We start from the raw sequence: 17,612 nt of genomic DNA, 5'->3' as shown, positions 1-17,612 counted from the left end.
TGCTACTGTGCTGTGTGGAATAATTATTACAAGGAGGTGTGATTTAAAGGAGAAAAGGATGTCAGCTTCTAGGGAAGTGTTATATTGGCAGTCACAGAGACAGAGTTGCTACTTTTTTCTGGTTTCCATATCATTAACAGCTGTCTGACAGGCAGAAATTCAATGGGTGTACTTTCACCATCTGCTTCACTACGATGGGGTAAGCTGCACTTGTTGAATGTTTGTCTTTATATACAAAGGTGTTTTAAAAGTCAGAGGAGTTTTAAAACAATGTGGCAACCCTATAATGGAAAAAATAAAAACAGTTTGTCAGCAAGCAGACACTTACTAATTTGAACTGGCTATTTTTTGGTGCTAGAAGAGAGTTGGGGAAATAGACTAACAGTCAAGTTTTCTTACTGTAATGCATATGTACTACTGTCTGTCAAAGTTGATTGACACCATTAAAACAGTAATCCTATATATGGCTCATTGTCAGTGTGGCTTATTCCCAGGTAGGGATGGGAAACAAATTTCATTCAGTTCATATTTGGAGGTGAATCAACCAAATCTGCACCTTCCAAAGAAATACGCAAACCGAAATACAGCCATTAATACACACACACACACACACACACACACACACACTTACACACACACTTTTCTAACTTTTGCAATATACTTCTCCAGTCAAGTGTGGCTGTGTTTCAGTTTGCATATTGTTTCATGAAATGCAAATTAGATATGTTTGTCTTTAAATGCAAACTGCATTGGATTTCTCTGCCATTTTTACTTGTGTCATTTGACAGATGTGTAAATCAGCTACAGCATCTCTTGGCCAGCTACACTGGTGGCAGAGAGCAAGACAAATGCTGCTGTTCTTAGTTGGCTAGCATGATAGCACAGAAGGCAAGCTCCTTTGATCTGGCTACTGGTGTCTAACAGCACAATCCCATCTGTATTTACCCAGAAGTCTAATGAAATTTGATGGGTCTTACTCCCAGGTAAGATTAATTAGGATTGCAGCCTTGTTTAGGTACTTTAAGGAACCTAGCTCAAGATGTTTAAAGGTAAAGGTACCCCTGACCGTTAGGTCCAGTTGCGGATGACTCTGGGGTTGCAGTGCTCATCTCGCTTTACTGGCTGAGGGAGCCAGCATACAGCTTCCGGGTCATGTGGCCAGCATGACTAAGCCGCTTCTGGCGAACCAGAGCAGTGCACGGAAACACCATTTACCTTCCCACCAGAGTGGTACCTGTTTATCTACTTGCACTTTGATGTGCTTTCAAATGTATTTTGCTATAAGGGCTAGTCATTTGAGAGATCCTGTAAGCTGGAGTCTTGGCTGGTTCCAAGCTCTTTGGCCAGTGGTATAAGACATGCTTTTCCCTCTGAACTTTACATCTAATCAGCTACACTGGATCAGAATCAGATGGTTAGAATGAGAATTATTTTTTCTGGAAAGGTTGTTGCAGTGTTTGAAGGTTGGACCACATACTGTCACACAGATGGTAAAGTGATGTATAGCTTCTGGTAATACATAAGCTTTCTGCATAATTGGAATGACACTGTGATCTCATAAATAAACATTAGATAGGACTGATGTTCACTGACATTGTGAAATGAACTTCGGGCTTGGCAATTAATGCCATCAGTAGAATAATTTGGCTGAAAAATTGTTCCAGGGCGGAAAAACTGTCCTGATGTGCAGTAATGGAGCATCTTTGAGGATAAGGCTGAAATCTTGTGCATATTTACTCAGTATTAGTTCTACTAAATTCATTGGCAGCTATTTATGAGTAAAGAAATGCAGGACTGGGCTAGAAACTTTTTAAATTGTGTGTGTGCATTTTTTATAGACTCAGGCAGAGTCATTAATAGTAGTATTAATAATTTGATTGTGATTATGTTTTGTTAAGCTCTTGAGCTTCCTTCTTTCCTCTTATACGATGTGGTGTGAGTTGATCACTGAGTGGATTGCATGGTAACCAGAAAATGAAACCATTACAGAAGTAGCAATTATCTGTTCCTACCAGTCCTGAATAGCATTGAAGGACTCTTCACAAGTAATATCGTACATAAGGATAAATCCCATTGCTCCTCGATAATAGGCAGTGGTAATTGTCCTGTACCTTTCTTGTCCAGCAGTATCCTAAACAACGACAAGAAACAGAAGCATTAGGCATCAAGTACTCTTGCTGAAAACAGCATACCGGTAATCCCATTGATCTTATCAGCATGAGGGGCACTTCATAAATTAAGTTTTACTTATGTAGAGGCAATCTCTTTGTAGGAAAATTGGCATTTATTGCTTTGTCTGAATACCAGTATCAGTATTATTCTTGTACATGAACTAGAGAGGTCAATAAAGATAAATGTTGCCTAATGCATTTTTCCTTTACTATGATCCATGAAAGAAAAAGTAACATAGACTCATACTGGTCTGACTTTGAGGTATGGTAAACTTAACCTCACCAACTATTTTCTTCTTCTTCTAACGCCCAGTCACCAGCATGCAAGCAACTTGTATACTTATGTGTACATCCTTGATTTTATTGTATGCTCTGTCTGCCACAAACAGCAGAGGGCCTGCCACACTTCTTTCCTTAATGAGGTCATTGATTGATTGATTGATTGATTGATTGATTGATTTAAGGATTTCTAAACCAGCTTCCTTACAATATGGAAATGGAAAACAACAACAAACAAATTACAAAGTTATCATAAATACAATACTAAATATTAGATATAATAAAACCTTGCACAACAAAGAACCTAATCAGACCTTTGTCAAAAAGTGTTGTGTTTCTTGGAATCCTCTCAAATCATTTCTGTATTGGCATTTTGCATCTATAGGTTTTGCACAGGATAAAAACATGACTAGAGCACTGAAAAATCAGCCCTGTCCAGACTGGACCATAGAGCTAAAAAACATTATTATTATGTGAAGGCTGATTATCAGTGAATAAAGATTTAGGGAAGGGAGATGGGACACCATTGGGAGCTTTCATTGGTATTGCTAATGGCAGCATGGGAGTGATTTCCATCAGGACTGTGGCTGGGCAGTCATGAAATAAAGGGCAACATCCTCATGTGGATCAGGAATAGGTGAAGTAACAGGAAGCAGAGAGCAGGACCAAATAGACAGTTTTTCCAATGGAGTACAGTTGCCTGAAGGATCAGAATTGGAACTTGTGGTTTCTAAATTGTTCATTAAAAAACCTAGAGTTAAGGGTGACCAGTGACATGGCCAAGTTTGGTGAAGATACCAAATTGTTTGGCATCATTAAAATGAAAAGAGATTGCAAAGCGCTCCAAAACGGCCTCTCCAAACTGAGTGAATGGGAAGTAACAACAAATGCAATTCAATGCAAACAAATATAAAGTAATACATACAGGGGCAATAATAATAATTATTATTTCACATATATGCTCATGGGGTCTGAACTGGCAGTGTCTGACCAAGAACGAGACATCTACAAGTCTTACATATGACTTATTAAATTACTGTTCAATTGAAACCTTTTCCCTGTTCAGGGCAGAAAGGAAGTTAGAAGAATCTTGAGGTGAACCCCTGTCATTCTCTCTGTGAGTGCTTTCTCACAGCTTCGTTGATGCCTTTGTACCTGGTACAAATTTTGGTAATGAACGTGACTTGCACCCCTTGTGCTGCTGGCTGGGGAAAAACAGAATGCTGTACCAAAACATCAGAGTGTGCTAACTAAGAATATTTATACAGTATAGTCATGCATGGGGAAATGCTTTTGGACCTGTACTATCATGCTTGGTCATAACTTGCTGTAGGGGTCCAGCATTGCGTGAGCAGCTCAAGTTTTAATTCATCTGATAGAGGTTTTGCTTTTTATCTATATCAAGCTTCTGCCATCGTTGAAGTTGCAGAGTAGTGGTAAGTGCCTCAGTATTTTCAGTTAGGTTGTTCTCATTCCCTGCCCACTGCCTGTACCTTGATATTTTCTGTCTCTTTTAAAGGAGACATATTAGGTGCCACTTGCGCAATATCTGACGAAGTAGTATATTTAGTATGTGTCTGTGAATATCCATAGTTAAACAAATAGAAACAGCTCTGCTCCTTTGATTTCTCTCCCTAGCAACATTATACAGAAAATCATTGTGCCTTTCTTTCACCCTTCAACCGATAGCACTGTTTCTGTTTCCCAATAAAATGATTTCTGTTACACATTTCCTGAAAACCCTTCTAGCATTTTGGGGTTTTCTTCTCAGCCTACCCTTCAAAAAGGAGGTCCTGCAGCATCCCCAAGCGCTTCACCTGATCACAAAAGGCACCACAACTCCTCTGTTTATGTTATCATTGTATTTGTAGGGTTTCCAGATCTTGTAATATTTGCAGAAGTGTCATCAGAAGAGAACAAGCAGCATTCATCTGAGCGACACCGTCTCCCTACCACTTTATTTCCCCAATGTCTGGTTAAATGAGCTACTTGCTTCCATAAACAGTGACTCCTGAGTGTAAGTCTGCCACCCTCATGGCCTTCTTATGACATCAATACACTGCTAGGGAATTCTGATAACCTATTGGGTTATGGAAAGGGATAGAAATATACATGCGATGGGAAACATTTCATGAGATTCTAATTTTGCTTTGAGGATTAATCATACGTATATTATTCTGAGCACCTTTGTGTCTAAGCAAACACTGAATGTCTCCAGTGAAAAAATCAAAAACAATACAGTACTTCAAAATTAAAAAACAAAAGACAAATAGTATGTTTTCAGATAAGGTTTGCCCCTTATTGCTATCAATATCTGTTGTACTAGGAATGTCCATGTTACACTCTAACAATCACATCACTTTGGAATGGTGTCTGGTAAAAGAAGTTAATTTTCCACTGGAAAATTTTCCACACATGGCAACTATTATAATAATTCAGTCTGCCTGTTGTTACTCATGACAACGTAAAATGGAAGACCTGCAGTTAGCGTTTGGCTGTTGAAGGCAGATATGTTTTACCTTGAGGTAATCTTGGGAGTGGGGGGATATGCAGAGAAATCATGACACTTTTGAGGACAACCCAGTAATCCTATTTCCTAACAGTTATTCAAAGTGGTTGCAATTAATCTTTCTGGCCTTCACGATGCCTTAAGAGGTGATGGTTTGAAAATATTTGAGAATTACTGGAACAGACTGCTTAGCAGTTTTATGACAATAAGGTCTTGTTTTCTGAGATGGCTCTCCAGCTGAACTGGCAACCTAGAAGTGAGAAAGCTTTGACAGCATTTTAATCTGTTTCCCCTCAAAGTGCAACCTGTAGACCAGACATTCAAAGTGTTTACAAAGACATGTTTGTTTTTTAAAAAATCCATTTGCACACATTTCATCCATTTCTCAGCAATCAGAGAGATGCTCTGAAACAGCAGCAGAAAAAAACGAGGGCCTTATCTTGGAGGCGCACACCTGATGTGTACAGCACCTTTTCTTCCCTGCTGTGTTCAGGTTTGTGCTGGTGGTATTTTTAAAAAATCAAATGGCAGTGTACAGGTTTTCAAGCTCCGCTTTTTAAAAGGTTTCAGGCATTGAATATGATTAATAGAGAAGTCTCCTCTTTCTTCTACCCACTCCAGGGGGTGACGGAGACTGAAAGGTCCTTACGCCTCAGATAACTTAGCCAGGAAATTCAGCAACTGCCAAAAGAGCTTTAAGGGCAGGGGTGGCAGAACCTGTGGCTCTATGGTTGGAGAATAATTCCAATCATCCCTGGCCATTGGTCATGCTGGCTGAGAGCTGATGAGAGCTGTGGTCTATCAACATTGCATTTAAGTGCGATTTTCTGCTAATAAACACATTTTTGTATGCTGTTTTGACTAATGTACACTTTTTTTGTAAGGAGTGGAGTTCCGAAGATGACTGGATGGCACATTGTTTGCCTCCTTCCATCGGCTCCTGCAGCCAAGCTGGTGCCAAATGTATTGCTCTGCTTTCCTTTGGACCACATCAGTGAGGCCAAGAGGTGGGTATTCTCATCAGGGCAGCACACTGCTCAAGCTTGTACCCTAGAGAGATCAGTTTGGTGTTGCTAACGCAGCAAAAACAGCATAGGAGGCAGCAATTATGAGATACCGGTCCCTGCAGACACAGCAGGTGCTGTGATTCTCCAGCTATTTGAGTTCACCCCCAGAAGTACACTCCATTTTATTGATACAGACAGAGGCCAACAATAAATTTTTCAGACAGTGCAAATTTGATAGATTTGCCCTTGAATGCAAACTCAACCGAATTTCTCCCCAACCACAGTGCTGATGTTTCAACAAGCGGCCTTTGTTGCCATACTCCTACTTCTGTAATAATAAAAGCAAATGCTTAGGGCTGCTTAATGCTCTGAATGTAGGGGTTACGCATGTGCCAGACTTTCTGTAGATTAAAGTAATTCCTCTCTCACAGCCTTCTTGAACTGATGTCCAACTTCAGCTTAAAGCACCTTGGAATCCAATTATGTTGCTGAAAAAGGGAAAGGAATCTCATCAGTCCAGCCTCTTTTCATCATTCTCCCCCAAATATCTCCAAAAGACAGACACTAACTCACTCACTCCAGCAAGCCTCTCCAATGCTGCAGGAGACTCTTGGAGAAGTTTGAAAAAACAGCAAGATTCAGGGCTGATTTTAATTCCCCTCCCTCCTCTCATGAACATGACTGAATCCTAAGGTTCACGAAGCTGAAGTTGGATATCAGTTGGCGAAGGCTGGAAGGGAGAAATTACCTTAATTTGCAGAAAGCCCAGCACACACATAAACCCCACTCAAATCACCAAGTAGCTACAATTTGTTTTTAATATTACAGATCTTTTGCAATTCTGTTTAAAAATAAATATTTATTTATTTAAAGAACAAACTACAGTTTACTCCTGTAAGGTAACTGGAAGAGGAAGGGGAGGAGTGATCAAGGGGCAAGAGGTGGAGGGGGGCATGAAACACTTGGCATATTTTCTGCTGAACTCCACCCATTGGTGTGAATGGCAAGCAGCAGAATATGCAATTAATGTGTTGAGTGAAAACACACAAGTGTGTTGACCCTAATGTGCTCTTTGCACATACATTAAAAAATGGATCTGAATGACCCATCTGCAAGATAATGCCCCCATGTACACAGCCTTACTGAAATCCCATTCAGTTTGGATACGAATACTTATCCAATCAAAGAATGTGGACCTTGGTTATATATATGTGAACCTTTGCTCAGCAGTTAGGGCTTCCGCCAATTAAAGAAGTGTAGTTGATTAACTGAAAGCCTTTCAGCCAATGAATTGGTTAATTCATTGCTTTAAGTTTCTTCACCAAAACCTCAATATAGGTGCTTTTTAGAGATCCTGAAGGATGCTAAACTCAGTGTTAGGAAGATAGGCCATCTTTCATCATTTCATTGCAATTCTCTGTTGTGGTGACACACAATAACCAAAACAACCCAGCCAATTAAAATTCACCCTTATCGATTAAAATAAGCCCATACCTATTAATCAACCAGCTTGCAGTGCCTAGTGATAGTCCAACAGAGTCCACCTTTAAAGGTCTGAAAATAGGACTTTCCCCATAATTTGAGTGAAATGATGGATGTGAATCTACTTCATATAGGTAGTGGAAAGCACTAAAGAAATTATTCATTCACACACTTAAATCACACTTCATTTAGGAGTTCCGGTGAGGCAGCATGGCGGCTGCAACAGCAGAAAAGAGCTCCTGAAGCCAGCCAGAGTAAAAGGCTGCCTGTCCGATTCCCGGGCTCCCAAGACTGCTGCCGCCAACACTGCCAGCAGAGAGGAATCGGGGGTGCCGGGAGTCTATCAAAGAAGCCAAAACACCCCCCCAGGACTGAGATTGAGCCGGAAAGGCACCCGACCCCCCCCCCAACAGCCCAGAGGAGCTCCAAAACCAGGAGAACAGTGGAGCTAAAGCAAAGAGGGAGAAAGAAAGGGGGAGAGAGGAAGAAAAAGACAGAAAAAGGAGCCCCAAAATTTACCGCTGCTGCCCCCATCTCTGCCGTCGGGAAAAAAGAGGAGAGGTAGGTGAGCACCAGGAAGGAAAAAGAGGCTCCAAAAAAACACGTGGCTGAGCCCGACCGGAGCTCCAGCGGCAAGGAAAACAGCGAAAAGCCGCATGACAAAGGAGAGCACAGAAAACCAGAAAACAAGAAAACAAGAAACTACCCCTTTTTTCCCCCTTTCTTTTTCTTTTTTTTTTTAACCCCCCTTTTTGTTAACCCCTTCCTCCTCCCCCCTCTCCCTTTTTTTTAAAAAAAAAAATTTAAAAAATCTTTTTTATCCCCCCCCCATATACCTACTTTTATCATACTTCTTTTTAAAAGAGGGGCCCCTGCTGCTGCAGCCACCCTTTACTTGAACTTTAATTGTTGTTTCTACCTTTTCTACACTATTTAAAGACACCCTTTTCCACACACACACCCCAACTTAAATCTCATTTTATTTTCACCTCAAACTCCCCTCTTAAGAATTAAAGTGGCAGTACCCAGAAAAGAGCCCTGAAACAACACAGGTCATTTCCTGGGACTGCCACTTCGCCCCAGACTTTCCACTCTCTTTTACCTATCCTCTTCGTACCTTACTCATTTTTTAAAATAAAATAACTTTATATATATATATATATATATATATATATATATATATATATATATATACACACACACACAACAACAACACACACACACAATTCCCCCCCTCTTTTTAGAGCCCTTTTTATTCTAATTGTCAGCTTCTTCTTGAGGGGGGAATCCTTCGCCCCCCCCCTGCTACGACCACTATTCTCTTTTAAAACAAAAATTTTCTCCATATCACTGCTATTGCTATTGATACTCTCCCCCTCAACTCTCCACTTCCATTTTTCTCTTCCTTTTTTCTCTCCCCTCTCTCTCTCTTCACCCCTCCTTATTTTTTCCTTCTATCCCACCTTTCACTTTCCATCCCCAATTTTGCTTTCTATCCCCTTTACTTCAAAAAATCAACCCCCCCTTTTTTTAGCCTGTTCGCCAGATTGTTTTTGAGGGGGGAGCCCTCTCCCCCCACCCCTCTTTTAAAATAAGACTTTCCCCCATACCATTGCCACAGTTCACCCTCCCTCTCCCCTCTCCTTTGTTCTCCTTCCTTTTCCCACCCTTCCCCCTCCTCCTCTCCTTTTCTCTCCCTCCTCCCTTTCTCCCTCCCCCTCCCCTTCCCCTAAAGGAAACACATACACACATTCAGATCACTGTATCATACTTTGCCCCCCTCATACCATAGCTAAAACTATTGCTGCAATCTATTACCGCTGATATTATTGTACTATCTCTCCTCCCCCCCCCGGCTCCCCCCTTCTTCTTTCTTCTTCTTCCTTTTACTCCCTCCACCCTTTACATATAGCCCATTTGTCTGTCTCTGCTTCTGAGTGCACTCCCAACCCCAACTTCCACCTTAACTGGACCCCAGTACAGCACCCCTTTGGGGTATATACAACCCCCTCCGAAACAAATATTTCCCCTGGCCCCACCCCCTAATCTTTTGCATCTCTACCTGCTGACCCCCTCCCTTTATATGAACTGTCTGTCCGTTAGTCTACTCATCTTCTTACCTGCCCCCCCCCGCTTTGGCGGCACCACTGAGGCAACTACAGAAGCCCTACAGAAGTTCTTGAAACACAGGCTAGAAGTGACACAAATGGCCACCTAATCCAAACGCTCTGCACAAGCCACCAGCCAAAGCCTGATCAGCTTAGCAACCCAACAATACTCAGGAACCACCACTGCCACAACTCCTAACCACCGCTCTACTCCAAGAGGATGCCAAGCCAACCTCAAACCAAAACCATTAGGGAGACTGAGATGCCACCAACCAGGGAGATGGCAAACAACGCTAAGACCGTAACTCCCCTTCAAGATGATGACCGCCCAGTAACGAAACGAGACCTGAGGGAAATGGAAGCAAGATTAGAAGCACGATTAGAAGAAACACTGAAGGCCACAATGGCTCCCATGCAGGTACTAATCAACAATCTAACCTCCAAAGTGGAAGCTCTAGAGAACAAGAACCAAATGCAAGAAAGAATAATAGAGCAATACCGGGAGGAGAATGCACGTGTGAACAAGAAACTGGACGAACTGGTAAACCAAATGGAAGCAGAACACAGAGAGATGAAAATTAAGCAAGCCGACCTTGAAGACCGCAATAGACGTTGTAACATCCGCTTCCGCAACTTTCCTGAAAAAACAGAGGAGAAAAGCCCAGCAGACCTAATTATACACTGGCTGAAAAACATAATCCCAAGCCTGAAACTTGAGGCAGATGACTTGGAGAGGGCTCACAGAGCCCTAAAACCTATGCCAAAACCCAGCGCCCCCCCAAGAGACATCATTGTATGCTTCACACGCTACAAAAAGAAGGAAGAGGTATGGAACAGCATCAGAAACTTAACCAACCTTCGATATGGAGAAACCCCCATCCTGGCCTTACAGGACTTATCCCAGGATACCCTAAACCGGAGGAAAAGCCTGCGCCCATTCACCCAGCGTCTCCAACAAGCAGGGATCAAATACCGATGGGGCTTCCCCTTCCGCCTCATTGTAACAACTAATACAACACAACACACGGCCACCAACATATCTGAGGCCCTGCAACTACTAAAGAACCTTGAACTCGACCTCCCACCGGAATGGCAACCGACAAACCCACCAAGTGACAGCCCCAACCACGAGGAAACAACAACAAACAACTGGACGACGGTACAGAAGAAAAAGAAACAACAGAAGCGGCACAACAACGCAAACCAATACAGACAAGCATCACGCTCAGAACCGTCCCGCCGGCCATACGACACAAGAAACCAGACCAAGATTAACCAAACCAATTCATCGCAGATGGACAACCCTACAACAACAACCCCAGCTGAATGAAGCAACCAGGAAAAAACCACAAACTGAAGGACTGGTGATTCCCCCCCCCCTTTCCCCCTCTTTTCCTCCAAAACATAGATTTAGTTAACACCATCAACATCCCCCCCAGCCCCGCACCCCCACAGAAATCCTCACCCCAACACCAGTCCAGACGACCTCAACCACACTCCCCATCACCCACACCTTCAACATCCCCATACTCCATACTAAGGAAAAACAACTCCAACCTCAATAACACAACCCACGATCAGGCTAAAATCTGATACCCAACCAGCACTATGGTGGCACCAGAGCGTACCAGCACCCACATCCCCACCCCAACACACCAACAATGTTGCTCAAAACATTGGCAACATTGCTTATGAACCTTATACTTGACAATGACGTTACAAAGTCAATTCACACTGTCTCGCTGATCACCCCCTATCGCAGACAACAGGGGGGATGGCCTGTCCTTGAACACGGCCCTCCACACCAGCTGAGACCTAGGACCAACCGGCTAAATGCCAGATGGCCCAAAATACCCCAAACAAACACCTATATGACTACATATAGGAAACTCTCCACAACTTACCCCCTACTCTTTAACCCAAATCTTACTCTAACCCCACTAGCCCCCCACCCACCACACCCTAGGTCAGCGCAACCCCACTGGTTCTTTAAACAACACGAAGAGAGAGACACAAGACAACCCGAACGGGTTGGCAGGGAATCACCCCACATAATAGATAAGCAAGATGGCTAACCTTAAAGCAATTACATTAAATGTGAGGGGGCTGGGAAACCCCATCAAAAGAAAGCGCATCACCTCATACATAAACACCATGAAACCACACATCACCTTCCTACAAGAAATACACAACCCACCCAAAGGCAGCAAACTCCTGAGCGACCCCCGCTTCAGTCAACAGTGGGTCGCACGAGGCTCAGGGAAAGCACGTGGTGTAGCCATAATACTTAGTAGAGACCTGAACTTCACTGCCACAACAGTCCTCAAGGACAAAAAAGGCAGATTCATTTTCGCTAAAGGGACACTAGACGGCAAAATCAAACTGACAATCGGCTCCATATATGCCCCAAACGCGAAACAATTAGAATTCTTCCAGAAGACACTAAACAAATTCCTCTCCTTCTCTGAAGGGGAAGCAATCCTAGGAGGGGACCTCAATCTAAATATGAAAGGCATATCCCTGAAAGATATCCACCCTACAACCCCATGGGCAACCTTCCTCCGAAGGAAACCTCCAACAACTAGGAACTCTTACAAATTACTAAAATTGCTAAAAAACAGGGGTCTCTATGACATCTGGGGTGAGCAAAACCCGGGAGACATCAGCCATACATTCCAATCGGGACGCCATGATACAGTGTCCAGACTGGACAGCATTCTACTCACACAGGGTCTGATCCCCTCAGTGGAATCAACAAACATAGGTAACATTAAAATCACAGATCACGCCCCAGTAGAAGTCATCGTTAAAATAGGGGAAGGAACACAAACCACCCCATCATGGTCCTTCAGCCCCATCCTAACTACAAACAAACAAATTAGAGAGAATCTCACAAAAACCCTCCAAAACTACTTCGAGGAAAACGATGTAGACAATATAACAACCCCCCTCCTATGGGACGCAATGAAAGCGGTCACCAGAGGAGCTTGCATAAAAGAGAAAACATTCCTTAAAAAACAAACCACCTCAAAAATTAGCAAAATAGAACAAGACATCACAGTCCTCTCATCACGCTACAAACAAACAGGATCTAAAAAACTCCTCAAACTTATAGAACAAAAAAGGAGAGAACTAGACTCCTTAGAAATCAACAAAACAATGATCAACATTCTATACTCTAAACAACGTTTCTATGAATATGGAGGGAAAACCTCCAGATTACTAGCAAATAGATGTAGGAAAAAAGCACTCAAAACAAGAATACACTGCATCACCAAAAAAGACGGCAACATAACATTCTCCCCCAAAGAAATAATCTCAGAATTTGCAGAATTCTACTCCAACCTATACACCTCCCATAACCCACCAGAGAGGGAAATAAAAAAATTTCTAGCAGGACTGACCATGCCTACCCTAACTGATGAGGAACAGGAATTCATGGACAGCCCTATCACCCCAGAGGAAATAGATGCAGTCCTCAAAAATCTGAAACCACACAAAGCCCCAGGCCCAGACGGCTTCACAGCAGAATTCTATAGGAAATTCAAAGAACCCTTGATGCCTTACATGACCCGCCTATTCAACGACATCATAAAAGGGGGTCCCATCCCCAAAACCTGGACCCACTCCAAAATAGTCTCCATCCCAAAACCACTAAAAGATAGCCTCAAAGTAGAATCATACCGCCCAATCTCATTAATAAACCAAGACTACAAGATATTCACATCAATCTTGGCCAACCGCCTAAAAATCTTCCTACACAAGTTAATAGCCCCAGACCAAACTGGCTTTGTCCCTGGCCGCAATATAACAGACCCCATCAGGAAACTACTGAACCTGATCGAACACAGCAAGGCAACCAAACTCCCATTGACAATTATGTCCTTAGACATCCTCAAAGCCTTCGATTGCTTAGAGTGGAAATACATATTAGCAGTTCTAACTAACATGAAATTTGGCCCCAACTTCCTACAAATCCTCAAACAAATATACTCCCAAGCCTCAGCAAGATGCAGAACTAATAATATGGATTCTAATACTATAGCTATCCAAAGAGGCACGAAACAAGGATGCCCACTGTCTCCCTTCTTATTTATCCTGGCTCTGGAACCCTTAGCAATCCGCATCCGAGCAGCCACAGACATCAAGGGAGTGCAAATAAAAGGCAGAACCTATAAATTAGGGCTCTTTGCAGATGACCTAATGGTCACAACACCAGACCCCATAAGCACAGCAACCTCCCTAATCAGAGAACTCAACACATTTGCAATGGTGTCGGGCCTACAGGTAAATTTCACAAAGTCAGAAGCTATGTGCTTCAACACCCCTCCTCACACCCAAAAAGAACTCACGAAGGTCACCAAAATAAAACTTTGCCACACCAAGTTCAGATACCTAGGGGTACAAATAACCAGAAACCTCAATAAACTGCACCTCCACAACTACAAGCCCCTGTGGCGACAAATTAACAAAGACCTAAAGAGATGGAATAACATGAATTTCACTCTCTCAGACAAAATAGCCATGATCAAAATGATCACACTCCCAAAACTAACCTACCTATTCCAAACCCTCCCAATCTGGATCCCCCCAACCCAACTCCGCAGTTGGCAAAGGAAACTACACTCTTTTATCTTCTCACATAAAAAACCAAGAATAAGCCCCAAATGCCTGCACCTCCCCACCTCAGAAGGAGGATGGGGAATCCCCAACATAGAAGCGTATTACATTGCCAACCAAATACGACATATAATCCCATATATACTAGAAGATGAGACAAAACAATGGGTACACCTAGAGAGGGACACAATTGAAAATACCTGCACCACAGCATACCCACTCCTCCCAAACAAACTAAAGAAAATTCCCACAACACTCAACAGGTACACACAGACCATGCTCAAAGCATGGAAAACACAAATAGGCAAACTATCCCCAACCCCATCCCCACTAATCCCCCTGGCGTACCACCCATTATTCCACCATGCAGCACAAAACCTCCAGATAAAAACCTGGCGAACCAAAGGCTTATATCGCCTAATAGACTTTTATAAAAATAACAAACCTTTGTCAACACAAGAAATACAAGACAAACTAGAAGACACCCAAATGCCCTGGTTAACACAACACCAACTACATGCCCTCTTAAACAACCCAACAGTAAAATTAGCAGCAACTAGGCCCCTGACAACCTTCGAAAACCTCCTCCTAACAACAAAGGGAAACAGTAAAGGGACGGTATCCGCAATATACAAAATAATACTCCAAAACCCCACAAACCCCCTAGACGCAATCAAAAAACAATGGGAGAATGACATAGGCTATGAGATTAACCCCACGCAATGGACCAGAATGTGGTCTAAACCTCCCTTTAAATCCATATCAACGAAAAGAAAAGAACTCACACTGAAACTCACCTACAGGTGGTACCTAACACCAAGGAAACTAGCGCTAATACGCCCAGGAACCTCACCAAAATGCTGGAGAGGGTGCACCTCCACAGGCACATACCTCCACATGTGGTGGGAATGTCCCAAAATCCAACTATTCTGGGCAACAGTCATACGAGAAATATGTAAAATAACTAAACAAGTATTAGATATCACCCCAGAATTGGCTCTACTAAACATCTTCCAAGACAACAATGCCCATTTACACCACAAAGAACTCATAACCCACCTACTTTCAGCAGCCAGAAACACCATAACCAGACACTGGAGAGACCTGTCAGGAGTAAGCATGGACCAATGGTACCAAATAGTATGGGAAACAGCCCTACTGGAAAAATTAACTAATAAACTGAAACTGACACGGGGACAAACCGAAGAAGACACCTTCACCCCGGTATGGCTCCCCTTTATCACATACACGGCCCAACAAGACAATGACAATAATCCACCAACAGCATACAAATCAATATGGCTAACCTGATCCAAAACACCCACCCACCTCACTCACACACGAAAACAAAGATCACCACAGCCAATCACAAACAAACAATCACACCCTACGCCAACCCCAAACTCTCTCACTACCAAAGGAACACAAGTGAACAACACAAACAACGCTGACACCAAACTCTACATACACTAAGCGTAATAGAAACACTGCCACCCGACCCCACCCCCATCCATCTTCCCTCTCTCCACCCCCCCTTTCTCTTTTCTTTCTTTTTTCTTCTCCCCCTAATGCCTCAACAAATGAAACGGATTTGTAAAAATGTTACATGGGGAAAAAAAAAAATACGAGGCATTACACTTCTGTAAAACAAGAAAATCCTAAATAAAATATTAAAAAAAAAAAATCACACTTCATTTACAGCAAGAGGAGGCATTTGTGGCAGCCAGGAATGAAATGACAAAAAGGACAAGCCACACTTGCAACAGAATGGATAAAAGCAGGAGTTCTACACACACTTCTACATACACACACTTGAACAATCCTAGGGTTGTTAGGAAGGATTCTTAATGGCAGATGGACATGCATTTGTGGTGGTAGCAGGAAAGATGTATATATAACTAGACCGACATAAGTCTATATATTTTTCAATTAGTATATGTTGGAATGTCAACTCCAACTACTCACAACCATTCCTTAATTCTCATCTCTCCCATGATGCCTTGCTGTCAGGAGCCAAAGTCAGAGGCAGCTCAGCAATAAAACATCTGGCGTCAGTGAAGTTAACTCTTTATTCAAAGAAACCAAAATCACACAGACCGAGTGATCGCAGCAACACTTCCCAGTAGGTCTTGCCCCACTGAGGCAGTTGTGAGGACTGAATGTCCCTGCCCTCCCACAGCTCTCTAAGCTTCCTCCCCTGGTTCCTTCCCCAGTAGCCTAAGGCTCCTTTGTCTTATCTCTCTTTGCTCCACCTTCTCCATTCCCCCATTCCCAGGGGGAGGGGAGCTGGTCACAACAGGAGGGGGAAACTCCCTGACTTCTTCAGCGGCCTGCCTCCACTCTGCCTCTTGGCACCCTGCCCCTGCTTCTGCCTCCGATTCTGGACTGTTCTCTGCCACAGGCTCTTCCTGCTCCCTAACCCTGCTTCCGACACCTCCTCCTCCTCCTCCTCCCAGTCTGCTCCTTTTTCTCCCACTGACTACTCATCGCCGTCCCACCACCAATCCCCTGGCTCTGAGCCACCTTCCCTTTGGAGTTCCTCAGCTGGTGCCTCCCACCACTGCTCTGCATCCAGTCAGTCCATGACACTTGCTTCTGAAGTGGCAAGTGAATACAATAGCTTCAGCATTTTGAGGGGTTGTCCTCTCTCAGATGGGAAAACAAATGGATATTCATATGGAGAGAGATGGAATGGAAGCTGCTACTCAGGCGGCCTCAGTCCACTTCTAGCCTTTGTTGTCAAAAGTTGCTCAACTGGAGTTCTCTACAGTGACCTTCCTTGCCCTGTGGACCCCTTCACCAGACAACACTCTATTTTTCCAAAATCCACCTTTGCTTTTGTTCGAAGTGCAGCAGCAATCATTCAGTTTATAACTGTGTTTGCTCATGTCTTGCCACTTTTGCATCTCCCTTCCCTACTGCCTCCCATTGCCTCTTCCCCCACCCCATGCTTAAAATGTAAATTAAAAGCTCCTTTGAACAGGGACTTCTTGTTGGGGTTTTGTTTTTGTTTTGCTCATGGTACTCTGCAAAACCCAAAGGACGCACAACACTAATAATACGGAACAGCATACCAAATGAAACATTTTAAGTATTCAGTTTTTACTTGGATGTCCCACATTGCCCTCACCGAAATCTACCAAATTAGCAACAAAGAATTATGTTGGTGGGCACTGGTCAACCTTTGTTCCTGCTACAATCTAGAAATAGAAATGTTCAGGGGAGGGGAGGATGAGTCAATGGCTACTATGAGAAGCAAGTGATGTTATGAATCACTTTGAAAGCTGCTTTCTGATTTCACCTGCCAGCAGCAGCAAATTAACCCCACACCCACCCGGTCACTACCAGAAAATGTCAAAGTCGCTACAGAGCTTAGCTCTCCTGAAAACACTTCATTTCAAAGGAATTAATTGTGTGGTTTCTCTCTTTCTAACAA

The 17,612-nt window shown here is 43.1% G+C and overlaps 1 protein-coding gene across 3 annotated transcripts in view; it reads right to left on the bottom strand.

Moving 5' to 3' along the window:
• The window catches only part of RAB3B (RAB3B, member RAS oncogene family), a 72,807-nt gene that overhangs the window by 12,322 nt on the left and 42,873 nt on the right, over positions 1 to 17,612 (bottom strand). For all 3 annotated transcript variants that reach the window (XM_053392456.1, XM_053392454.1, XM_053392455.1), the window contains exon 3: positions 2,013 to 2,131. In XM_053392456.1, the coding sequence (XP_053248431.1) occupies positions 2,013 to 2,131 (119 nt within the window). The remainder of the gene's footprint in view (positions 1 to 2,012; positions 2,132 to 17,612) is intronic.

The sequence above is a fragment of the Podarcis raffonei genome, chromosome 6 (genome assembly GCF_027172205.1).
Source record: "Podarcis raffonei isolate rPodRaf1 chromosome 6, rPodRaf1.pri, whole genome shotgun sequence".
Classification (NCBI taxonomy): Eukaryota; Metazoa; Chordata; class Lepidosauria; order Squamata; family Lacertidae; genus Podarcis; species Podarcis raffonei.
Note: the sequence above shows the minus strand (reverse complement) of the source record. Positions and strands in the feature narration are given on the sequence as shown.